The 25,459-nt window shown below is 47.7% G+C and overlaps 1 protein-coding gene across 12 annotated transcripts in view; it reads left to right on the top strand.

Moving 5' to 3' along the window:
- Positions 1–25,459, top strand: part of HDAC4 (histone deacetylase 4) — a 170,913-nt gene that overhangs the window by 46,130 nt on the left and 99,324 nt on the right. For 6 of the 12 annotated variants that reach the window (XM_041400239.1, XM_041400235.1, XM_041400236.1 and 3 more), the window contains one exon: positions 23,882–23,953. In XM_041400239.1, coding sequence (XP_041256173.1) covers positions 23,882–23,953 — 72 coding nt within the window. Of the gene's footprint in view, positions 1–17,692; positions 17,853–23,881; positions 23,954–25,459 lie in introns of those variants that run through there. The other 6 variants (XM_041400233.1, XM_041400230.1, XM_041400229.1 and 3 more) reach the window with 5 other exon arrangements.

Genomic DNA, 25,459 nt, shown 5'->3' with positions numbered 1-25,459 from the left:
TCAATGGCTTCGTCCCATGTTCCTCTCGTGGTCTGGTCACTCATTACACAGGCAGTAAAGTTCTGTTCCTCGATCATGCCGTGAGCTGGAGTTCCAGGAGAAGCTCCTTGGAGCCAGGGAAAAACTCTGCTCAGTGTGTCAAGGACTCTACTTTTGTTGATCTCCTGTAAATTAGGATTTGTGTTTTTTACCATAATGGAGGTTTTTATGTGAGTGTTTCCCTTGGAGGTGGACGGGGGAGTCCGGGGAGGGGTTTGCTGTGCTGCAGGATCACTTTCTTGGGTGACTTCTCTCTGCAGCAGCACTCTGAGAGCTTAGCAAAACCAAATTTTCTTTCCACAATCATAATTCCTTACTCTTTCTCTCTTCTCTCTACTTTCTCTTCTCTAATGCTGGACAGAGGGACTCAGGCAAAATCTTTTAGGGGTTTTGCATTTTTTCCTTTTTTGCTGAAGCTTTCTAACCATTTCTCCTACTTAAAATTTCTAAAAGGAAGCAAAAAGCCAACCTATATTTCTGCTGCAGATTGGATAACTGGAAATCACCCACATGAGCTCTTCCAGAGGTGTGAACACAGTTCCTTGGGCTGATGTCTTTCACCTGGTTTACTGTTCTGAGATGTCCAGTGTGAGATTAGATCCCTTAGTGCTGCTTTTGCTGTTTAACCACCTCTTAATGTCAATTAAGGTGGTGCTGTGGAACACCCTAAAAAAGATCTGCACCCTGAGTAGGCTTCTCATATTTACAGAGGACACAATTTATTGGCTGTAATTTTAAAATGTGGCTGTTACATAGACTGGTCCTGTGGAATCCCAGAATGGTTTGGGTTGGGAGGGACCTTAAAGCTCATCCTATTCCACCCCCTGCCATGGGCAGGGACACCTTCCACTGGACCAGGGTGCTCCAAATCCCATCCAGCCTGGCCCTGGACACTTCCAGAGATCCAGGGGCAGCCACAGTTTCCCTGGGAAGCCTGTGACAGTACCTCACCACCCAATCCCACTGGGCAGCATGGATCCTGAATTGGCTCGATATTTTTAGGATTTCATGCAATCCAAGTCCTATCATTAGAACAAGCATCTGAATAGACGAAAGATTCTTGTAAAAACATTTCTTTAGGGAACATTGTGTGCAGGAAGATTTTAAAAACCATACCAGGTGGAAGGGATTCCTGGCAGGATTAAACCTTTGGGAGTTGCTACTTCTACTTGGAAAATTGTGGAAGGATTATTGGGTACCAAACAGCAAACTAGTTCAGTGGCCTAAAGCCATTTAACTTTTTAAACTTTTGATTTTTTTAAAATTCTTTTAAAATGCCTTAATTATTTTTTTTTAACAGAGTGGTATTTGAGCTGATTCTACATCAGTTTGAAGGTTTTGAACTCTTACATCACAAAGTTTAACACTGTTGAAGAATACAGGATATGTAAAATATTGATAGGACAAGGGGTAAGGGATTTAAGCTAAAAAAGGATCCATTTAGATCAGATATAAAAAAGAAGGATTTTTTACTTTGAGGGTGGGCAGGCCCTGGCACAGGGTGCCCAGAGCAGCTGTGGCTGCCCCTGGATCCCTGGAAGGGCACTGGAAGGATCCCTGGAAGGATCCCAAGGCCAGGTTGGACACTGAGGCTTGGAGCAGCCTGGGATAGTGGGAGGTGTCCCTGCCCTGGAATGACATGAGCTTTAAGGTCCCTTCCAACCCAGTCATTCTGGGATTCTATGCAAACAAGCTGGACAGTGGTTATTCTTGATGATGAAAAATCTGTGGCTTTGGTTGTGCAAACTGCGAAACTTCTGATGTAAAATACTAGGAAAAGCTGAAATACAAAGAAGTGATGGAATTGTTTTGAAATAATTTTTTGGTCTCTTTTCTTGAGGTGTCAGTGTGTGCATTAAGCATTCTGTGCAGCTGGGAAAAATGTTTTGTTTTTAATTTTAGCCCTGCTAATAAAGTCTTGTCATGTATGTCAATGAAGCAGAAAGAAAATTACTCCAGAGCTAACTGTAGGTTGTCATTAAAGCTGATTTCTTGCATTAAGCAAAAAACAAGGCAAGATTTCATTTCTGGACTTCCTAAAGATGTTCGTCACGTTGACAGTTTCCTAAGCCCCAAAGCCTGAGAGTTATAGAAATTTATCCTGTATATGAAAGTATTTGCTCTTGTCTGTCACCTTGTCCTGATCTTCACATGTTGATCTCCTGCTGCCCTCTCTATTTTTAAAATAATTTGCTTCAGCTTCCAGCTGTTGACTCTTGCAGGCAGCTGCTTGTAGGGTCCTGCCTGCAGAATCCCTTCCTGAAATCAGAATAAGAAGTGATCTGTTGTTTGGAGAGCACAGCTGAAGGCACATCCTGCCAGATTCCTGGGCAGCAGTGCCGGGGGGAAAACTCCTGCCACGACTGCATGGGCACTTCTAAAATTCAGGAGGGTTTTGTCTTTGAGTCGTGTTTGGGTTTTTTTTTCAACGACGACTAAGCCAGAACCTGAGGAGGGGTGACAACTGCAGTGCTGTGGGATTAAACTTTGTGTGCTTCACTCTTTCGTGGTAATGTGTTTCTGAGAAATCTCTCCTTGTGTTCTGCTCCCCCTCCCTCTCTGTTTTCACCCTCAGGAGTTAGTTCTGAAATGCTGGAGCTGATGGAATGACTTCTCCTTAGGCTGCTCCAGCTGAAGCAGTGCAGAGATGTTGAAGGCATTTTTGAACGAGGTGCAAGGGTTGTGTGGCACTGGAAGAGGCTTTGCCCTTCATTTAAAATCTCTTCTTTGTAGTGGAGTAGCACTGTTTCCTAGGAGCACAGAATCTCCAGAGCTGGGAGGGACCCCCAAGGCTCATCCAGCCCAAGGCCTGAGACACAAAGCCGAGCCCAGTGCAGGTACAGTGTCCCAGGAGGGGAGTCTGGAGTGCACTGAGCCGAGATGTTGATGTGGGTGTACCCTGCCTGTGGTACTCTGTGCTTGGAGTCTGCCTTCCCCATGGGTCCTGGATGCTGCTGCCAGCTTGGTTTAGGGGTTATCTCCAGCTGACCACGAGGCAGAGGTGGGTGGAGGTGAGCCTTGTGGAGCTGGGAGGGAGGACACTTCCACTGCTTATCCCTGACGGAGCTGCTTTCCCTGGGTCACTGTGGGGCAGCTGGGCCCAGATTCCAGCTGGGACAAGAGGTGAGGGGCTGGGAAAGCCAGGTGGTGCTGGGAGAGGCTTCAAAACACCAGGAGCCACAGGGCTGTGAGTGATGGATCAGGGCAGCTCTTTGCGAAGCTCAGGTGCAAACATGAACTTGTTCCAGCAAAGCCAGCTCAGGATCCAGAGGCTTTGGCCTGGATTGCTGTGCTAGCAGAGCTGAAGGCTGAGGAGCAGAGGTTTGGTGCAAGCCACTGGGCAGATCTTGACACCCTTTTCCACCCCTAATCCACTGAAATCCACTTTTCCACCCCAAGGTGTTCCTTGGACTGATAAGTGACGTCAGAAGTCATGGATGTTGGAATTGTCTTACCTACAGTCACGTTTGCCTTGAAATAGTTTATGAGAAAATTAGTATGAAACAATGTCTTCAGTTTGTTTTGTGGTGTTGGCAGGATCTTTGTACATTCTCTTTTGTCTCCTAATTGTTTGCAGGAATGTAATGGTGTGATTTTCATGAGTTAATTACGGTAGAAGTTTGTTTGCTCTCTTTGTGTGTGGTGCAAGAGCTGCAGCAGCATAGCACCAGCCTGCTGCTGGTGGCAGGGACCCTCCTGTGGCCCCCAATTCCCACTCCTTTCCTGCTAGGAGAATTACTAGTTTGTGATCCGTGCAGTTTCTCTTGAATTTGTAAATCTTTGAGGTAAGCTGGACTGAGATTCCCAGAGTGAAGTGCAAGGAAAGCAGGGCTAGTTCGGCGTCAGCACAAGAGCTGCAGTTCGGGGCTCTTTCTGAAGGCTCCCTTTTAAAATGGGGGAAAACTTTTTGTCCCAGCCCCAAACCAGCCTGGCCCTGCTCTTGGGAAGCTCAGGGGTTAGGAGAGAGGAGGGAAAGTGGAGAGAGAGGCAGTAAACTGGGGTTGGGCATGGAAAGGTCAGAGCACGTCGGTCACACTGCATGAGCTGGGTGGGTTGTGGCCCTGGGCAATCCCTCAGCTCCACCGGGATTATGCCTTTACTGTATTTGACAGATAATCTTCTCTGTCGAGCTGTGGGGAGGTACAGCGAGCTGCTAACCACACATTCGTGTCCGAAGATTTATTAGAACCTGGGAAAATCCAGAATGTCTTTGGTGGGAGGGGAGGAAGAGGGGGAATAACCCCTCCCTTCCCTGAGGGGCCTGGTTTGAGCGCGGCCCCGCAGCGCTGAGTGTCGGAGCACATCGGCGAGTTCGCCCCGTGCTGGTTTTGTGCTCTTACAGCGATGAATCACCCGCTCAGCTCCTGATTTGCGTCAATCAAACCACATTTAAGAGCGCCTTTGTTCGCAGCTTGGAAGACCAGGCCGGGGCAGCGCTGCTTCCAGCGGCTCCTCTCCGGCAGGCCGGGCTCAGCTCGGGGACAGAGCCCGTGCTTTAAGGGAGAGGTGGGGACTTGCTGTTCCTTCCCTTCCAGCCCTCTCCCGCTGGATGCTGGGTGTAGAAATTCATCTTGGAGTGCACGGATTTGGGCTTGTCTTCGAGACGCTGATCCGTGAGGTCTCGTGTGGAAGCACAGGGCTTCTGCCCAGAGTTGGTGCGATGAGTGTTTTTGTGTGAAGGGATGCGGGTTTATCTTTGTATTTCGTTGCTTGTGGGTTTCAGTTTCTTGTTTTTTCTTAATAAGAAATTCAATTGAATTAAAATTTCTCCAGGAGTGTTTTGACAACGCTCTCTGGCACAGAGTGGGATTCTTGGGGTTGTCCTGTGCAGGGCCAGGTGCTGGACTGGATGATCCCTGCGGGTGTCTTCCAACTCAATAAATTCTGTGATTGTTACAGAATCCTCTTTTTGACCTAGAAACTGTGACTGCCATGGGATCACGAGCCAGGCAAAGGCAGCACCAAAATGCAGCTCCTAGCTCCAGGGGGATTCAAGCCCAGAAATAAATCCATTGGCAAACAAAGCCCTGGGGAGGGACATGACTTGATGCTGCTGCTTCTGTGCAGGAAGGCTTTTGGAGAGGTGCTGAAAACCCCAAAAAACAGCCAAACCCACAAGAGTCTTATCTGCTCTTCTCTTCAAATCTCTGGTACCTTAGAGAGGTCTCCAGGCTGGATACAGAGCTGTTCCTGGGAGCTGGCTGAGGTTTTGTGAGGTCCCTTTGAGTCCGCCTGGTGAGGGCTGCCTTGAGCAGATGGTGCTTCTCTTGTGGTGTGCAAAGTCCACTGGAAATCCTTCTCCTTTCTTTTCCACTTCTAAGTATCCTCTTTCACTTGTCGGTGAGTGTGACCACGTTGCCTCTTCTCCTCTTCCCTCCCAGCCTTCAAGGCTGGTAGCTGAGGTCCTGCCCCGCTCCCATGTCCCTGTCCAGGCATTCCCTGCTCTCCCGTGTCCTAAATGCACCCCTGACCCAGTTCATTCCCAAACCACTTCCCTGCCTCTTCCTCTCTCTGTGCTTTCAGCCCATTGAAGTCTCTTCTTCTGCTTCCCGTCCCCCTCTGGCACAAGTCCTTGTGCTCATCAAAACATTGATCTCATGGGCTGTAGCCTTGCCAGCATAATAAGGCCACTGCTCTTCCAAGCACTTTTTTCCCCTCCTCTTACAAACACAGAAAAAAAAAATATTTTATTTTCTTCGTTTGGCTTGCTCTCACTATTTTTCAGGCTGAAATTAGAGGATTAATTCCTGCTTTCCTGCTGACAGTTGTGAAAACGAGCTAATTTCCAAGTGTCAGGATGCTGATCCTTCTCTCATTCACTTCCCAAAGAAGGTAATAAAAGAACTATAAGAATAAATCGCTGTAGCAGATGCAGCACATGGGCGTATGGTGGTCTATTAATTCCCCATGTTCCACCCAGCTTTTAAAATAAATCAATAAATGTTGATAAAACACTAGAGAGCATGCAGGGTTTTTCCCCTCCGCCCATCTTTTCCTGCTCTGGACTCTCTGATCGTTAATTTTGGCAGGTTTTGGACAACCTCAGAGTTTCCCCATGGAAATGAACACTCACAGGCTTGCCTGCCTCATTCTCCACACTTGGGGATCTTGTTCCTAGCTGGTTTTACTCCTTGGAGGCAGTTCCTGGCACAGGCTGTCCACAGGGCAGTGGTGGAGTCCCCATGCCTGGGAGGGATTTGAAAGACAAGTGGATGTGGCACCTGGGGGTGTGATTTAATGGTGGCCTTGACAATGGTGAGGGAACAGTTGGATTCAGTGATCACAGAGGGCTTGTGTTGATTTTATGGTTCTATCAAACAGGTCTTTTCTCTGTTTGGAACTTTGTACTGATCCTTGTCCCTGTTTAAAGGTGTGTCAGAGGTGTTTAGGAGCCCCTCAGGGAGCTGCCCTTCCTCAGCCAGTCTGGGGTGGGAGACAGGATAGGAAAGCCCTCTGGAGTCTGGTGGATCCCTAGGGCAGAAGTTCCACTTGGGTTTGTGGATTTTTAACAAGTTCTGGTTGCTTTAGGAAGCACCTCAGTGGATTTCTAGCATCCTCTGACTCACCTTGTCAGGCAGGACAAGTGGCTGCTTAATGCCCCAGTGTTCTCATGGATCCATGGCCACCTAATGCTGCTTTCCAGGCTACCCAAGGCTCAGGAGTACAGTCTAAGCCTAAGGAGAGCTGGGCACCTGCCCAGACTGGTGCTGCTGCTCCCTTGCCCAGAAGTTACCAGAGCTCAGCAGTCACAGCTGCAGGGAATGGATTGTTGTGAAGACCCTGCTGACCTTTGATTTATGAACAGCTGCATTTTGAAATTGGGGATGGCTGCGCTTAAGGCTCAGGAGTGAGGGAGAGGGCAGCCTGCACAAAAAGGCAGGGATACCTTCCACTGTCCCAGGCTGCTCCAAGCCCCAGTGTCCAACCTTGGGCACTGCCAGGGATCCAGGGGCAGCCACAGCTGCTCTGGGCACTCTGTGCCAATGCTGCCCACCCTCACAGGGAACAATTCCTTCCCAATATCCCATCTGACCCTGCCCCCCTCCAGCTTAAGGCTGTTCCCCTGTGTCCCGTCACTCTGTGCCCCTGTGAAAATCTCGTTTCCTTGCTGTGTGTCCTAAACAAGCTGAAAAGGCAGGAGGGAGAATGCTTTTTCCATCCTCAGCTAAAGGAAAGCTTTTGGCAGTAATTCAATGGAAATTAAAGTTCAGTCTTTCTATTAGCTTAAGTGGAAATTGTTAAATACTCCGGGATGCTGTCATTCTCAAACTTAGGGCTACACTTGGAAGTTTTCTGGGGACGTTTCTGCTTTTTTCCACCGTTTTTTGGGTCCTTGATTTGCCCCTCAACTTTTTTAAGCTCTTCACAACAAAGAAGTCTTCGTGTTGGGTTTTTCATTATTCTTTCACTCTTCTAAGTGCTACTTGTAAGCTCCAACCTGTTCATATTAAAACAGAATCCATAGGCCAGAACCTTCTGTTTTATGCTGGTTTAGTGAGTGATGTTCCCTTTTATTTGAGTACTGCAGATGCTTCAAGAAGATGCTTTTACCCTTTGGCAGCAGAGCTGCTGGAGTGCTCTTGGTGGGCAGGCTGGAGCCTGACTCCTTGCTCTTCCCAGGGATTAGATAGACAAAAACTGGTGAAAAATTGAATGATAAAATCTCAGGATATCCTGAGTTGGAAGAAGCCACAAGGGTCATCCAGTCCAGCTCCTGGCCCTGCACAGGACACCCAACAATCCCACCCTGTGCCTGAGGGTGTTTCTCAAATGCTCCTTGAACTCTGGATAAGGTATGTATGACTAGAATTTCCAGCTGGGATTTTGACTTGAAATGAAAATGGTTTATTTTTGAGAATCTGTGCAAAGGCTCTCTGTGCTTTGGAAATATAAAGTCAGCTTTGACTGACTTGTTCCTGGTACTTCAAAATATGGGTTTTAATTTGTATTAGATTGTATTAGATTATGAAGAGGGGGATTGTTTATTATTATTTTCTTTTAATTAATCTTATTTGCTGGTCTGCAGGCACAGTTGGTTTCAATCAAAAAGTTATCTCAGAGGCAGAAATGAGATATAGGAGCAAGATGGGGAAGGGAAGGCTTCTGACAAGAAAACTGGAGAGGGGCTTTTCACAAAGCCATGGAGTGAAGGGATGAGGGGGATTGACCTTAAGCTGCAGGTTTTGATAAGGTACTGGAGAGAAATCCTTCCCTGGGAGGGTGGGCAGGCCCTGGCACAGGGTGCCCAGAGCAGCTGTGGCTGCCCCTGGATCCCTGGAACTTCCCAAGGTAGGGTTGGACATTGGGGCTTGGAGCAGCCTGGGACAGTGGGAGGTGTCCCTGCCCATGGCAGGGGCTGAAACACCAGCTCCACACTGGTGCTGTGTCTCTTTAAGAGGGAAGATCCCTAAACTGTGGGTAAACAAGAGCCCCTTGGATCTTTGTGTTTCCAAACTGCACCTTCAAAGTCCTTTGTGGTGGTTTTTATACAGAGCATCTACTTCTGATGAGCAATGATGATTTTGTGTGTGCAGAATAAAACCCACCAGCTTGTGTTTCTAATGGTGTCCACAGAGTAAAACCAGCTTTGCCTCAGGTGGTTTTGTTCATGGTTTTTGATATGTGTTTAAGGAACCTGGCCTAAGGTGCTGCCCCAGGTGGGAGCTGGAATCCAAGATTCCACGCTGGAATCCTGGTGTCACTTCTGAACCCCTTGTGACGAGAGGGACACTGAGGGGCTGGAGTGTGTCCAGGGCAGGGAACAGAGCTGGGGAAGGGGCTGGAGCCTCAGGAGGTGCTGCGGGAGCTGGGAAGGGGCTCAGCCTGGAGGAAAGAAGGCTCAGGGGGACCTTGTGGCTCTGAACAGCTCCTGACAGGAGGGGACAGCTGGGGGGTCGGGCTGTGCTCCAGGGAACAGGGACAGGAGGAGAGGGAACGGCCTCAGGCTGGGTCAGGGGAGGTTTAGGATATTGGATATTAGGAGAAATTTCTTCCCTGAAAGGGTGATCAGGCATTGGACCAGGTTTCCCAGGGCAGTGATGGAGTCACCATGCCTGGAAATGAGAAAGTGTATGGATGTGGCACTTGGGGGGCATGGTCTGGGGCCTGTTCTGAAAACCTTCATTTCTGTGCCCCCATCCTGGAGCCTTTTTGCTCTGCCCTTCCCCCGTTGGCTGAGGCACAGTGCAGGGCTGGCATCTCCAGCACTTGTGGCCATGGAACTGCCTGCACGGTCACAGCTTCACGTCCTGCGAAGCCCATCCTACCCATGAATAGCCAGGGTTTGCTTGAGTAGAAATGAAGTGAGTCAGGGAGAGGCCAGGTTGAAGGTCACCAAAGAAACTCAAAACAGCCCCCTCAAACTCCCCTCTCTTCTACGTCTCTTTCCAAACATGGAGGAAATAATTCAAACTGTCTGAACTAATCTCTAATCCCTCACATCTCTTTGGAGCTCCACTTGGCCCCCGATGATGGAATTTGTGGAGGTAATCACAATTTAAGAAGCAGTACAATGACCTGGCAGCCTGCTGATAGTTTGTTCTCTTCTTGACACACTACAGTTTTTAATTTTTTGGGGTGAAAAAATCAGCCATCCTTTCAAGACTTCAAGGTGCTGCTTCTGCTTCCTGCTGTGTTTTTTCAGGACATGGCACTCGGACTGAGAGAACTGTGTGCACAGCATATCGCAAACTGCTGGAGAAACCCCCATGCCCTGTTCTGCTGCCTGGTTTTTGGAAGGGCAGGGGAGAGTAGGAGCGGCTGGTCCCTGGGTGATCCCCCCTCTGGCAAGTGGGACAAAGCTCTGCTGATGGCTTTCACTTCTTTGGCTGCTTTGTTCAAAAGCCTCTGGGTACTGTGAAGTCTCCCTTTCCCAGGCAGAGTTTCCCAAGCAAAGCTGAAACCCAGCTCTTACCCCCAGGTAGAACTACAAGGTGGTGTTTTAACCAGCTGTGTCCTATTTTCCTATTTTTTTCACCTTTCCTAAAGTTTGTGCTGCCTGTCTCCCTTCTCACAGTAATTCCATGTCCTCTGCCCCAGGAGCTGCCTCCTTTGCAGTCAGCGCTCAGTTCCTTATCCTCTCTTTACCTTTCTGCTGGGTTTTGGTGGCTGACACTGATCAATGGATTTTATTGATGGTGGACAAGGCAGATGCAGTGTGCGTAGCAGGAGTATTCTAGGAAATAAAATTGAAATTGCTGAAAGCAAAGGCAGATGCTTCTCATCTGTAACAGTGTTGTACAAGCACATTGGTGTATTGTGCTGGAAATATCAAAAGGTGATTAAATATAAAGTATTTTGGATCTCACCCATTCATTATAAATGGCAGATGAATTTGTTTTGAGGCAAAGCTATTCCAGACTGTGCATGCGGCACTTGAGGACGTGGTTTAGTGGTGGAGTTGGCAGTGTAAGGGGAGTGGTTGGCCTTGGTCTTAGAGGTTTTTTCCAGCTTTATTGATTCCATGATTTGGTAGGAGCCCAGTGACTGGCAGGATGGCAGGTGTGGAGTAGGAGGTCTGGAAAAGTGGCTTGGGGAATGCTGCCATTCCTTGAACTCAGCCTTTCCTCTTTGTGCCCATTATTTTCCATGTTAAAAATGAGACACATCAGAAGGGGCAATTTGGGCACGGGTGTTCTCTAGCACTGGAGGGCATTTAGGGCTGAGGAAGCCAAAGTTTGTGGTACCTTCACGACCAAGGAATACAAATGTCTGAGGAGGATCATTGTTATCCAGAGCTGGTCATCCTTATCCAAGAGCCTGTTTCTGCTCTCATATGGTTGCATAGGATGGGAGTGCTGGCAAATCACAGAATCATGGAATGGTTTTGGTTGGGAGGGACCTTAAAACTCATCCAGGTCCACCGCCTTCCACTGTCCCAGGCTGCTCCAAGCCCCAGTGTCCAGCCTGGCCTTGGGCACTTCCAGGGATCCAGGGGCAGCCACAGCTGGTCTGGGCACCCTGTGCCAGGGCCTGCCCACCCTGCCAGGGAACAATTCCTTCCCAATATCCCATCCATCCCTGTCCTCTGGCAGTGGGAAGCCATTCCCTGTGTCCTGTCACTCCAAGCCTTGTTAAAATCCAGAGCTTTGGGCTTTGGGTGTGTGTTGTTAAGTGGTAGATGTGTTAGGAAAAGCGTGCCTGCCTCCCTCTGGGGGCTGAATGGGAGAGGAAAATCTGCTCCAGGCTGGGGTTCCCACAGCCTGGGAACACACTGAGCCTCTGTGTGCTGCTGAGACAGCTGGGTGGAAGGGATGCACATAAATCAAGGATACCAGGAAAACGAGCACGGCATGTGCAGCACAAAGGAAAGGCAGAAGCGTGAGGCTGGATATGTGGTGGGACACTTTTGGAAGTGCCTGGATTTCCTTCCTTCAGTTGGAAATCCAGCTGCTGGGCTGCATTTTTTTTCCTGCTGCATTCTTCATTTGGAGCATTGTTTGTGCTACCCTTGAACAGTGACTGCCGAAGCTTCTTCACTTGTGTGGGCAGCCCTGGAAGTCTGTTTTCCATCTTTTAGAGGATTCCAGCTAGTTAGGGTTCCTTTGTCAATCAATTTTCTCTTGTTTACCAGGGTATTAGGAAGCTGGAATAGAAACAGTGTGTGTTTTGCCTTAGGAAACATCAGCAGCCCAGTCACCATTCCAGAAATTCCTCTCAACTCGATTTTTTCCCTGTCTGTAGCAAAGCTCACAAGGATTGTGAACGCTGTAAATGTAAATCTGAAAAGGTCAAACCTCATGTATGCTAGAGACAGGAGTAGAGGATGGCAGCGATGCAGGGGTACAGTGAATTTTAAACTGTGGCTTGAGAACAAGATGTTCAAAAAAAACCTGTCCAAGGACATGCCTTGGGTATCAAGGAGGAGTTTGAGGGAAAGCAGTGAGGATTTATTTGTGTTACTCGGTGGCTTCTTAACATGCAGCAGAGAGGGATCAAACCACAGGGTGAGGTTGGATATCAGGAAAAGGTTCTTCCCCCCGAGAGTGCTGGGCACTGCCCAGGCTCCCCAGGGAAGGGGCACAGCCCCAGGCTGCCAGAGCTCCAGGAGCATTTGAACAATGCTCTCAGGGATGCACAGGTGGGATTGTTGGGGTCTCTCTGCAGGGCCAGAGAGACTGGCCTATCTGTGGTCCTTGTGGGTTCCTTTCAGGATGTTCGCTGGCTCTTTAAAAGGCTTTGGATTGAATGAGTCCTTGTACAGAGCTGCAGCAATGCTGGGACCAGCTCTGCCTCGATGCATTTCCAACAGCAGGAGTGAACAGCCATACCCAGCGCTGAGGGAATCTTATCTGCATTGACAAATGTCAAGTGTTTTCAGCTGCTCCTTTGCTCGTGGTGCACAAAGGATGAACAATTCCTGCTGGCTGGGTGTTGGGGAGGATTGGAATGTGGGCCAGGATTGATTTTTTTTGGGAGGCCATTGATTAGCACTGCTGGCTTGATGGGAATGTCAGCACTGCAGTGCCTCCGGCCAGCAAAAGGCAGGGGATGGATTCTCCATCAGTGGTTGCAGGAAGGCAACCCAGAAGTAGCTGTTGGTGTAAAACACTGGAAGATGCAGCCAAAACTAATGGAGGTATTTGCTATTTAGCAAATTTGTAGTCACTATGGTTTCTTATTTTAAACAACATCCAGGTAGGATAATATGTTCAGGCTCACAATGTGCACTGGTTCTAGGGAATGAGAAAACTGAGCCTCCTTTTCTCCAGGTCCAGCACATTCGGGTTTATTATGTGGAGCCCGCTCTCCTGTTTGCTGACCATATTTTCAATGTTTTTCCCCTCCCATGCTAAGCAGGGACCTCTTGGCTGCAGAAGCTTTAAAGGAATTCTGATGGATTTCTGGGAGGTGCCAGCTGAATTTTGGTTGGGGCACACAGAAGGCTACAGAAGGCATGGCTTTAAGGCGAGAAATGGGAGAGAAATCACTTCAGATTAAGAAAAAAAGCCCTGAAAACAAAACCCAAAATCATCCCTTTTTTGCCTGACTACTTCTGAGTAAATGGTGCCTTGAGGAGTAACTTAAGTAGTAAACCCAAGTATCTTAATTTACACTTTTCTACTTGCAATGCTGAAGCAAAACCCAACATAATGACACAGAAATCCGTTCAAATGAACTGGAGCAACCAGGGCTGGTGGAAGGTGTCCCTGCCCATGGCAGGGAGGTTGGAACTGGATGAGCTTTCATGTCCCTCCCAGCCCAAACCACCTACTCACAATTACATCTGGAGACCTCTGCTGAGTACTTTTTAGAACGTGTATTTCCTTTTGTAACACACAAAAAGTATTTCATCATGCTGATTGTTCACTCAGAGGGATCCTCAGGGACTCAGAGGTCCCCTGGGTGTTGCAGCTCCTGAGATTCCTGATTCCCTCTGAAGGCTGTCTCCAGACAGACCTGGAGCAATCCGCTTAGGGAAGTGCAGCTCATGAGGTGGTTTGGTGCTGTTCAGCCCCCTGTGAAGGCTGCACCTTGGGGGTAAAAGTTCTATGCCCTAAAGGAACAGACAACAATACTCATTAAAATGCTTTTTGGTTTATTTTCTTCTCTTTGTCACATTATTTTGACCATAAAGTCCAGTGTTGAGGCTGCTCTTGGGGACGAGGTTTAGCAGTGGTGCTGAGTTGATGGTTGGACTCAGTGGACTTGGAGGGCCTTTCCACCTTTTCTGCAATGATTTTCCATGATTTTGGGTTGGCCTTGTGTTAAGACAGACTTGCTTCTCCTTGGCTTGGAAACAGGAATTGCTCCTCTACACACCAGGAATTAGAAATATCCATTTTCAAAACGTGCCATTCTCATGTTACTGTGTTTAATGCAATTTAAAATGCTTTTACTAAAGCAAATCCATATTACTGGTATTATCTACTATTACTAGATTAGATCACCATGGAATAATGATCCATTGTGGCAAGGAAAACCCATTATGCATTGCAGGAGCATTTCAGTGTGTGTGAACCCCTTATGTGCCATAGAACCAGAATAAAGGGAATTTTTGAGCACGAGGGAGTTGTGGATTGTGCCTTTCTGGTGGCAGTGGTGAGATTTTCCTCTCTTGGAGCTTTCTGCTGCTTTCCATCATCAGTATGAGTCAAAGGAGGTGCTGAGGGTGGGTGCTGGGAGCTGTCCTCTGGGTTGGGATTTGGTGGTCTCCATCCAGAGTTCTCTGTAGAAAGTGTCCAGCTTCTTCATGGCTCTAGTTTAAGGGCAGTAATTCCCACAGAAATACTTTGTGTATTTTGCAGTAAAACAGTCTTTTGCATGAATGACTCCACGTTCTTGTCTTTAGTTAAAAGTCACCCTTGGTGCTTGGAACTTTTGGGGGGTTTGTTCCTTTTGAGGGTGAAGAGCCAATGGTGAAGTTTGGATTATGGTCGCTCTGGTAATGACTGGTTTTAACTGTATTATCAGTTTAATTGCTGTTTGTTTGTGTACCTCCAGGATTGTTGAACTGATGATTTTGATTTTGACCAAGCACTGTCTCCAGTTTTGTTTTGAGCACCCTGAATTAGCTTGTTGGGACAGGATTTTGATTTCTGGGCGCCAGTAATTTTTGATCCAAACTTTGTGCACAAACTTACTCAATTTTTATGTGCATCTGCTTGAAATCTGAGCAAAGCAAGGAGAAAACTTGTCCTCCTCCCTTTTTGAGAGTGAGGGTGGCACTCAAACATGTCATCGTTGTCTCCAGCAGGCATGGGGTGACTTGCAGTTCGGGCTGCTCGTAAGCATGGTCAGCTGGTCTGTGGTCCTTAAAACGTTGGACCAAAAGGATTTTTCCCTGATGAGCCACAGATTTTATGCTGTTACAGGCTTGGATGTGATATTGTATGTGAAGATGAGTTTACCATCCTGAAAGATGGTGGGTGTAGCAGAAGGGGTGATGGAGCGCTGGGAAAGGTTGGGGCTGAAAGCCTTTGGAGCTTGACAGCCACTGCTCCATCAAACCCAAGGCCTGATCTGTTTGCTGACCATCCTGTTTCTGTGTCTCCGTATTTATTTTCCTCAATGAAAAATCCCCTCCCCCTTTTCCCTCTGCTCTTTCCAATTCTGCCATGTGCTCAGGCAGCTCCCAAGGCCAGAAGGCGTCTGCTTGGTCCTGAAATCCTGGATGGTTCCCGTTGCCAGCAGTGTCCAGGGAGGGCTTCAAGCCTCAGTTTCCTTTGCCTCAGTTCTCCCTGCAGCAGTCTCTGCTGCATCCAGGAATTTTTCCTGAGTTAGCATGAGTGTAGTGGGTTGCTGAATAAGTGTCCTCATGTCCCTTTTCTTCACTGGAACGGATCAGAACCTTTGGATGCAGCCTACATTTGAAATAGTTCATGGAATCTCCAGAGCTGGAAGGGACCCACAAGGATCACAAGTCCAGCTCCACAGACACCAACAGTCCCAGCCTGGGCATCCCTGGGAGTGGTGTTCAAACAATCCTGGAGCTCTGGCAGCCTCAGGGTCATGCCCATTCCCTGGGGAGCCTGGGCAGCACCCTCCGGGGGAAGAGCCTTTTCCTGAGAGCCATCCAAAGCCTCTCCAGAATCATCACTTGTGTGGAACAGCCTTATTTTGTTCATGTGCTAGCCAAGCATGGGGCTGAAAGGCAATCCATGCACTTTGCTTCCCATCACATACAGTTTGTTCCCTCCTGGAAGGAGGGAAGCCTTTTCTTCCCATGGCATCTCATTAGCTTGAACATCATGTCCTGTGAGCGTGTGGGCAGGAGCTGGAGCCTCATCTGAAGCTGTGGAAGAGCCAGGCTATCTTTCAGCTGGATTTCTTCCTGACAGTTTATTCATCCAGAAAGAAGGGAAAATTAAGCAGGCTACTGAACCTTCTCTCCTGCCTGGAAAATGTGCTTCGCCTCTCTCCCGCTGCTGACAATTGCAGATAATTTCAAGGTGCTTTCCCCACCCCCCCCTTCCCTTGCTTCATTCTTGTATCAGCAATCAGTTTCGAAGAACCTGCTGGAACATTTGGATCAAAGGGGCATTCTGTCTGTGGATTTGTGGCTCTCCAGCGGGAGAGTGTGTTCTGAATAGTGGGTGATTGGGGAGTGGCTGGGTGCCAGCAGCACCTCTCCTGCTGAATGCTGAGGGAGTCCTGGGGAGTTGGCTTTTTTTACTGTGCTGAAGTTCACAGGACCTGTCTCAGCAGATTAAACACCTCACTTTGATAACGCTGAACTCCTGGAGAAACATTTAACTGGGAGGGTGGAATCCTGCCTTTATCCTGTCTGCCTCCCAAGAAGGATGGAAAATTTTATCCACTTTTGTTAAAAGGCTGCATTACAACTTAAAACCAAAAGATCCCAGCACCACACGGGGAACAGGAACATTTTGCAGAATGGCTCTGGAAAGAGCCTGTTGGTTGAACATAATATTCCAGAGTGAAGTTAAATGCTTGGACTATGCTAATTTCTTGAGGACAGTCACCTTTTCAGATGGATTGCACCCTGCAGATGGTGGCAGATTGTGCCCTCCTCCACTCCTGCCAGGAGCGTGTGCTCACTGACAGAATCAAAGCAGCAAAAGGATGAAGCTCTCCAGAAGAGCTGATGATTCTCTTGCCTTTAAAATTGAAGTGCTTTGTGCCAGGGAAAATATCTATGAATATATTTATAGTCATGAACAGCGGAGTCTGGGCTCCTTCGTTGCAAGTGGGAAAATTGCTGTTCCACCAAGTCTGTGAAAGTGGAATCTACTTTTAGATGCTTTGAAATGGGAGTCTGTTTTTTTTTTTAATCCATGATTTAAAAATATCTGAAGTCCAAATTTTAGAAATCTGTACATAATTGACATGAAGATGATATATACAGACAGTCTAAAGCTGCTGGAGAATGGCAGGTGTTATGGAATCACAGAATCCCAGAGGGGTGTGGAAGAAAAGGGACCTTAAAGCTCATCCAGTCCCACCCCCTGCCATGGGCAGGGACACCTTGCACTGTCCCAGGCTGCTCAAGCCCCAGTCTCCAACCTGGCCTGGGACACTGCCAGGGAACCACGGACATCCACAGCTGCTCTGGGCACCCTGTGCCAAGTCCTCCCCACCCTGCCAGGGAACAATTCCCTCCCAATATCCCATCCATCCCTGCCCTCTGGCAGTGGGAAGCCATTCCCTGTGTCCTGTCCCTCCATGCCTTGTCCCAAGTCTCTCTCCAGCTCTCCTGGAGCCCCTTTAGGCCCTGGAAGGGGCTCTGAGCTCTCCCTGGAGCCTTCTCTTTTCTTCCTCAGCTCTTCCAGCCTGGCTTCTGAGCAGAGGGGCTCCAGCTCTTGTGATAAGGAAATTATGTCAGGAACAGGTAGACAGAGATGTTTTTCCTGCTGCCTGGTGGCTCTGGTTTTTCCTGATTCTGGTGGCTCTGTATGGGACAAGTCTGGGATAAGGGGGACATGCTGTGCAAAGTGCCAGGCTGATCCTGCAGGCAGCACCTCACCTGGGACTGATGGAACTTTGGGACACGGATCCTGCAGATCCCTCCCTGAGTCTGGCGGTGCCCTGGGAGCCCTGAGCTGTGTGTTGTGGTTTGCTGTGCACTGGGCAGGGGGAGGCGTTGGGTGGCCACCAGCAGAGGCCTCCTGTCACCCACAGGAGAGAGCCTGAAATAGAGCTGGCTCTGGGACACAGCCCCATGCCTGGGAATGTCACTCCGGGGGCGGTGCCTGCAGGGGGAAACCAGAGCTCAGCCTTTCCTGCCCAAACGGCTGGGGCTGCCGGGCAGCAGGACAGCCAGGGGCTGGAGTGCAGCTCCTGCCCTTTGGGAATGGTCAGGACACTGCTCTGCTCCAGGGGCCCCCGCAGCTCTGCGGGAGGCTGTTTGCCAGGTGCGTGTGGGCTGCTGGGTGGGAGCAGGTGCGTTCCTTGGGTTCCCATCCCTCCTGAGCGGTCCTCGGTGTGCAAGGTGCCGCAGGTGATCTGGATGTTGGTGCTTCAGGTGTGTGCTTGAGCTTAGCCATAATTTTACCTGGATTTCCGTAGTTACTTCCTACGGACCAAATGAGCTGATTTCGAAACCAGCTACAGTAAAATGGAATGAAAACCAGCATTAAATATGTGGGTTGTTTTTTTACTTGGAAGAAAAAATAGGCATAAAAAATGTTGCATACATTCTCTTCATTTAAAATGTTTTATTTTTCCTTCCCTGCATTCTTTGTTGGGGGCCAGTGGGAAGGCTGGCTGTGGGGGGTTCTGGCTTTCCTTGCCTGAAGTGGAAGGGGAGCAAATCTCCTGGAATGGGCAGCTCCTGCTTCTTGCTGTAATGATGCCAGGGAGCGTTAACCTCTGTGATGGAGGGGATGGATTACTCTGAGCTTCTGCTCACTTGCATTTGCATGTCAAGGATTATTTTATTCCTGTGGATTTCCAAAGTGACACATCTCCTCAGTTTTGTGTGGATGAAGTCATCGGAGTCTGCTGAGGAGGCTGAAGATTGTCATGTTTAGGAGGAGTTGCTTTATCCTCCCACTGGCAAGAATTAAGGAAAATAATGGCATAGGAAGTGGAACACAATGCTTCCAGGGTTTAGCATTTGAGAAGTGGTGTCTTGTCATTTGGATATCAGTCTGTCAGCGCCTTGAGGACCACAGCTTCCTGTTTAAACACTTCTTAGGTATTTTGGCTTCTGGGATAACTTCCTAGTAATAAATTAAATGTTGCTTTTTGTGTTAAGAGCTGCTGAGCATTAGAGTCCCAGGAGGGTTTGGGTTGGAAGGGACATTCAAGACCATGCAGTTCCAAGCCTCTGCCATGGTGTGGGTGCCACTCACTGGATCAGTTTGCTCAGAGCTCCATCCAGGCTGGCCTTGAACTTCTTTATTTTTCCTTTTATGCTTTTACGTTGATGTTAACCAAACTGTGACCTGCTGGATTTATCTTTACAAGGTCCAGGGTAAGAGAGCAGCACCAAGCTCTTGTAAATGTTGCACCTGGCTATCTTCAGATTCTTGTGAGGTATCTGTGTGGATTCTAACAGAAAAGAAAGTTTGAACCCCATCCTGGTTCTCTCTAGTGAGGCGCTGGGTGCTGGGATGGGCTCCTGGCTTTGGTGGAACTGCCCCACTGACATCTGGACTCAGGAATGTCCCTGGGACAATCAGGATTGTCAGGGGCATGAGGGGTGTTTGCTATTCCACATGTGCCAGCCTCTTCCGGAACTGAAGAAGCCACCAGCCTGACCTACTTCCTACTGTATCCAAAGCAAGGAGTCAGAATGAAGGCAAATAAAAAATATATATACGTATATATATATATATACACACACACACACACACACCAGACCATCCTATTGATGGTGATGCATGGTGTCACCCACTGGCAAGGCAAGGTGGCTCACTTCAATATTAACTTAGTTATAATAATCCTAATAATTAAAGAATTACCCCATATGAACTGGATTGGATTAACTTTCATCTAAATGGGTGTTTTGATAACTTGAACAGATCCGTCCCTTTTTCACTTGTCTCCCCTCCTCCTGTCCCCCGTTCTGCCCCTGTGTGGCTGCAGTGTTTTTAATTTCACCATCCACCTTCAAAGTAGGAGTAAATAGTGCTTAAATCCAGGTTTGCTGCCGTGGAGTTCCAATGGCCGGGTGAGGCTCTGGGTTTTTACAGCAGTCACAGTCGGTTCCAGTTGAAGCCATAATTGGTATTTCGGCCTGAGAGCTGCTGTAAATCTCTGAGAAAGGAAGAGAAGGATGCTCTCATTTTGTTAGGCTGCCTCTCTTTCGGATGCAGAGTGCATCTTCCAGCTCTCTGGGCTAATTAAAATGCCATTACAGTACATGTGGTGCTACAATACAGTCTAGGGAGACTTCCAAAAATAGATCCTTGAGTGCAGACAAATTAGAGAGGAAATATGCACTGAGCATTTTCTCATAGGTTTAAAGAGAAATGATCCATTTGCTGTCCTAATTGCTTTCTTGTAAATGTTGAAAGATTTCCCCCCCACCACTGTAAATTTCGAGTGAGCAGACAAATAAATAACGCATCCATGATAATTAGCGTTCTCATTACTAATATTGTAACTTGTCACACACGCTTGATATGCAAGTCAGGATGTTCCAGTGGCCTGTGCTTAACGGTCAGGGGTGGAGGGTTTTTATTCCTCAGCCAGCCTGTTTTAGCTGCCTGGTATCCCAAGCTTCCAAGGGCAGTGCATGATCTGGTTTTTAAATTCAGCCAAACGCTCGAGCAGAGCCGCCCACGGACCCTCCCCAGATCCTGCCAGGAAGTAAGGCAGAGAAATCCTGTTTGCACATGGTCCTTCCGCCCAGCCCAGCTTGGGTACTAAATGCAAGGTGCTTTTTATAGTGTGATACACTGCGGGTACTGAGAGCAGGGGGAAAGAAACCCCACGTTCCTGTGCCTGGAAGAGATTCATGGAATTGCTGTGGGCTGACACGTGTAATGGAGACAGCACAGAACTGCTGAGCAGTGCCAGGACCAGCCAGGAGCTCTTGTGTGCTACGGCCTGGGCCTCTCTGTCAGCAGCCTGATGGAAGGGGATGAGGCTTGTGCTGGCTTGTAGAATCCCAGAATGATCTGGGGCCTCAGAGCTCATCCCGTTCCACCGCCTGTCACTGTCCCACGCTGCTCCAAGCCCCATCCAGCCTGGCCTGGGACACTTCCAAGGATCCAGGGGCAGCCACAGCTGCTCTGGGCACCCTGTGCCAGGGCCTGCCCACCCTCTGAGTAAATCCCCTGCCTGCTCAGAAGCCCCTGATTGCTGTTGTGCAGTGAGGTGCTGTCCAGAATATTTATGAGCAAAGGAAACAGAAGTTGGTCGAGTGGTCTCAAACTCACAGCGTTAGCAGAAAACTGCTCATCCTGAAAATATCTCTGGGCCACTTTGTTGTCTTCCTTCCATGGAGAACAAGCTGACACTGGTAAAACTAAGTTCTGCAGCCCTTCTGTCTCATTTTTAAAAATCTTCTCCCTGAGGTTTCTCCTTGGTTGCCCATAATTCATCTTCGGGTGTTGAAACTAAAGCTCTGGCCACTGACACTGCCATGTCCCCGAGGGATGACCTTGCTCGTGACCCTCTTGGCACATCCAGGAGGGAACTGGGATGCTCTGTATCCTCACTGAATGCAGAGTGCTTGGTTTTGGAAAATCTTCTGGCTTTTCCTTATTGTGGCCTTGCTTGGCCAGGTATTTCCCTTTTGTAGTTGTACTTTTTTTATCATTATCACAGTGGGGAGGTTTTACTCCTTTGTCACTGCATGTCCCATCCTTTTTTCTAGTTTTAATTCTGCATTTCAAGCTCCAAAGGGACAAATTTCTGTCTGTAATGCTTATTCTGTCTACCTCTTGCTCCCGCCTTTCTCTCTGTCTCTCCTAAAGTTTTGCTTCTACACCCCTGTAGAACTTCTCTACTCTGGGTGTCCTTTAAAGATAATTTTTAGTTGCTCATTGCTTTGCTCCAGGAATTCAGGTAGGCTGGGGTGATTTGCATCAGGTTGAAAGATCTGAATAAATGGAAAACCATTTAAATAACCTCTTCGTTCCCAGTTCTGCCCTGCATTTTTAAGCTCATCAGAGTTGATTATAGTCAGGCTGCTTGCAGTTTTCTTTAAGACCTCATTGAATGTTCCAGCCTTCAATTTCTCTTCATTTCTTGTCTTTTTTAACTGGAGAAGTTGTTTTTCCCTGTCTTCATCTGGTTTGGTTTTGCCCTGGATGGACCTGATGATTTCAGAGGTCATTTCCAATCTTGACAATTCTGCTTTTGACAATTCCATTCTTTGTTCTGCTGCTTCATCTTTTCTGAAGGTTTTTATCTGTCATGTTTCTGGTTTATTCTGGACTGAACTTATAAATATTTTGTCTTTGTTTTGCTATTTTCAACTTCTTTAAAACCTGCAAACTCAGCTACTTCCAAACCTGTCCTGGCTATATTTTCTGAATAACTTAAACAACTCTTTGGAACAGATTAAGATAAAAACCAAAGTGTTCAAGTTTCCATCAATGAATTATGGCTTCATCTTGTTAATTAATGAGTAGAAATGCCCATCTGGAAACTAAGCTACATGAAATGTTCCCTGACTCGAGCCATGAATCAGCCAGGCTGGTGTCTGCTTCCCTCCAGGCTCCATGGACAGAGCACTTCGTTGCAGAGTTTTGGAGAAATCATCAGCCTGATTCATAGAGAACCAGTTTGAGAGGGATGTTTCCTTGCCAGTTCTGTTTAGTAGCATAGGACCAATTTGGCCAGCAGAGAGCTGGGGGTTATTTTGTAGCTTGTCTGGGCTGTCTCAGTATTCAAACCAGGGTTTGTGGCTTGTGAGGAGAGTCAAACCCTGATTGTATGGCTTGACCTCTTTGTGGAGTGCTCCAGCAGCTCCACATCCTTGTGCTTGAGGGAGGACTCCAAAGATTTAGAGCTTTATTTTTTGTTTATTGGGTTTTTTAAAAAAAATTATTTTATGGAGCTTTATTTGGACAGCAAAGACAGGACCTTGGTCTTGGATAGCTTGGTTTTGCTTCTAGTGTTTCAGGTGTCAGTGCTTTAAAAGACGTTCCTAAATGTTCTGCTGTGATTAATCTAATACTCATTTTGAAACAAAGATTGCAAAGCATTGGTTTGTGGGTATGGTATTTCTTACAATTAAACAAGTCTTAAAAAACACCCAAATTGATCTGAATTTTTTTCACAGAGCACCTGGGTGCTGCTACAGGGCTCTGTTTTGTCCATGGATTCTTCTCCTATGAAGGAGCATCTTTATCTGAAACTGCCCAGCAGAGAAGCTGAGAATCCTCTGCTCTCCAGGAAAACTGGGAATTCTCCTGGGCTGCGCTCTCCACTGACTCTGGAGCACCTGATGGCTTGATTATATTTAAAATAGTGATGTTTTGCTCTTCCCCTTCCATCTGGGTATGGTCACTGGAGGTGAACCAGGCAAGACATGGAGAAGTCTCCAGCTGTGTTTTTTCTCCAGAAAAACAGAGAAAGCAGGGAGAAGAAAACAAATATTAACATTTTTCTAACACTGTCCTTTTCCTGAGAGAGATGGGGTGGCTTCTTTGATGTCTCCAGACAGGGTTTGGCTTGATCCTATCAGAGCTGCAGCACAAAAAGGGGTTGGAGGGGAATAGTGAGACAGACTGGCAAAGGTGGAACAAATAGGTTTGAGATAAATTTTCTGTATCCCAGGGTTCGTAATTACACTGAAAACATAATTTAGCATTTTTTGCTTTGGCTTTTCTGGGAGGAGAATGGGTGACTAGAAACTCAGGTGTGGCAGTCGCCAACACTGGTTGTTCTGTTTAACTCTACCTGGATGCAAGATACGATCTTGGAAATATTTTAAATAGGGAACTGCTTCAGCAAGATGGATTTGTGCATCTCATTTACAAAGTATGTTTTTAATGCCTTTCTGAAATCTAAACTTATGCAAAATGGGGCTTGTTATGCATGTCTCTGCATTTTAATCTCCTGCAGTGATTTGTCAGTTTTCCTTAACATCTCCCTGGCATATTCCAGCCACTCCTCAACTTTGCTCCGTGGGGCTGCGTCTCTGTCTTAGTTCAGTTCCCCCAGCAAGGAAGGAGTCACAGTTTTCTCTGGTAAGGTTTGTGAGCTGACATGCCTATTTCCTCAGCCTGGGACCAGCACCAGTTGTGGACTTAAGGACCAGGAAACCCTGAGTGTAATTCAGGATAGAGTCTCCTTTATTTTCTGCTTTAGCTGTCCTGGGAATGTTCTCATTTCCATTGATTTGTGCTACTTGTGTTTCTGCTCTGCATCGATAATTGGTTGCTGATTTTTTTTTTTTTTTTCCTGCTTGGAATGGCTAAAAATAGCTCAGCTACCCAAAGTGTTGATGTGATTTTATTTTCTTTTTCCCTCTTTCCAGATGGGCTTTCTGGCAGAGACCAGCCAGTGGAGCTGTTGAATCCACCTCGAGTGAACCACATGCCGAGCTCTGGTAAGGAAAAAACCTCCTATTAAACCTCATTCCTGTTCTGGGGGTGCAGGAAAAGGCTCTGCAGCTCTGCCTTGTGAGCAGGAGAGCAGAATGCAAATGCAGAGTGCTGGAACAGAGTCTGTTAGGACTTGCATACTATCTCTGCTTTCCCAGGCTGGGAGAGTGGGATTTGGGAATGGAGCACAGCAGCCCTGGGAGTCTTGTAGGGAGCTGAGGGGAGCCCAGCCTGGTGGGAGATGCTTGGTTTGCCTTAGAAAGGAGAGGACAGGAGAACAAAGCAACATCTGAAGGAGTCCCTTCCCAGCCCAGAAGGAGGTTTTGGAGCTGCTGCTCTCATTAGGGAGAAGGAGCAGGAAGCCAAGGCCGGGCTGATCAAAGTGTGTCACGCTGGGCTCTGGGCTGTTTGCTGTTCTGCCTCTCCTAATGATCCTGCCACGGCCTCTCCTGGGGCTTGTCCTTCTCCTCCTCGTCCTGCCTGCTCCTTGCTGAGCTGGGAGAGCTCTTAGAGCTCAGGGCTGCAGCTCTACAAGTGATGGAAACCAAAGTTCTGCTCCCAGTACATGGAATTCTGGGGGAAACAATCTGCTGCTGACTTTTATGTTTCCCCCTTCTCACTCCCTGGTACAAGCAGATATTTTTACCAGGGGTGACAGGATATAGCAAACATTATCTTCTCTGCAGGGAGCAGCTCAGATCTTCCAAACTCCCAACTTTCCCTTCTCTGTTACCTTCCAAAATGCCCTCAGGCCCTTTTCTATTAAGGATGAGATCTTGCAGAAGATCTGAGCACTTCTGGTAATGCCAGTTGGAAAAATGTAAACGAAGTTTATTCAAAACAACTTTGGTACACTGGGAGGGGGAGAAAAAAAGTGGGCTGTGACCTAACCTAGATTTTTGTGGACTTGAATGCCTGTTTGGAGAAGGAAGCCTTCAAGGAGGTAGAGTTGTTGCACTGGGGGGAAAAAAGGAAGAGATGGTTGTTTACCAGGCACAGGCATTTGGCTTTGGATTCTGAGAAATCCCTTTCCCCTCTGTGTGCTCCCAAACGTGTCTGTCAGGTAAGGGAGGTTCTATTTTCCTAACCCTCAGAGGGAGTCTAATTTTCAAGTCCCTGTGGTAGCACAGGTCAACTTACAGGTTTTACTGTGCCCCTCAGTCGTGAGCCAGGCTGGGTTTTGTGGCTCTGTGGATCATAGGCCAGGATTGTGAAGGGGATGGGTTTGAATCTTCTAGCCTTTTATTTGGGGGTTGATTTTGTTTGCTGGTAAAGTTTAATGTTTCCTTTTGAGGTATTCAAAAGCACCAAAGGCTGGTGCTGGTTGAGAGCTTGGGGAACTTGATGGTGGAGTCTGTTCTGGCTGCTTTTCCCCAGGTGAAATGAGGCTGTTTGATGGAGCCAAGCAGGAGTTATGGAGTTCTTGCTGTTTGGACTCCATTCTGAGTATTTTTAATAACTCACCTCTGTGCTTTTGGGAAAACAATGAGGCAGAGATCCCTGGGGAGCTG

Source organism: Onychostruthus taczanowskii, unplaced genomic scaffold (genome assembly GCF_017590055.1).
Source record: "Onychostruthus taczanowskii isolate IOZ18803 unplaced genomic scaffold, ASM1759005v1 scaffold176, whole genome shotgun sequence".
Taxonomy (NCBI): domain Eukaryota; kingdom Metazoa; phylum Chordata; class Aves; order Passeriformes; family Passeridae; genus Onychostruthus; species Onychostruthus taczanowskii.
The sequence above is the reverse complement of the archived record's forward strand: the minus strand, read 5'-3'. Positions and strand labels throughout refer to the sequence as shown.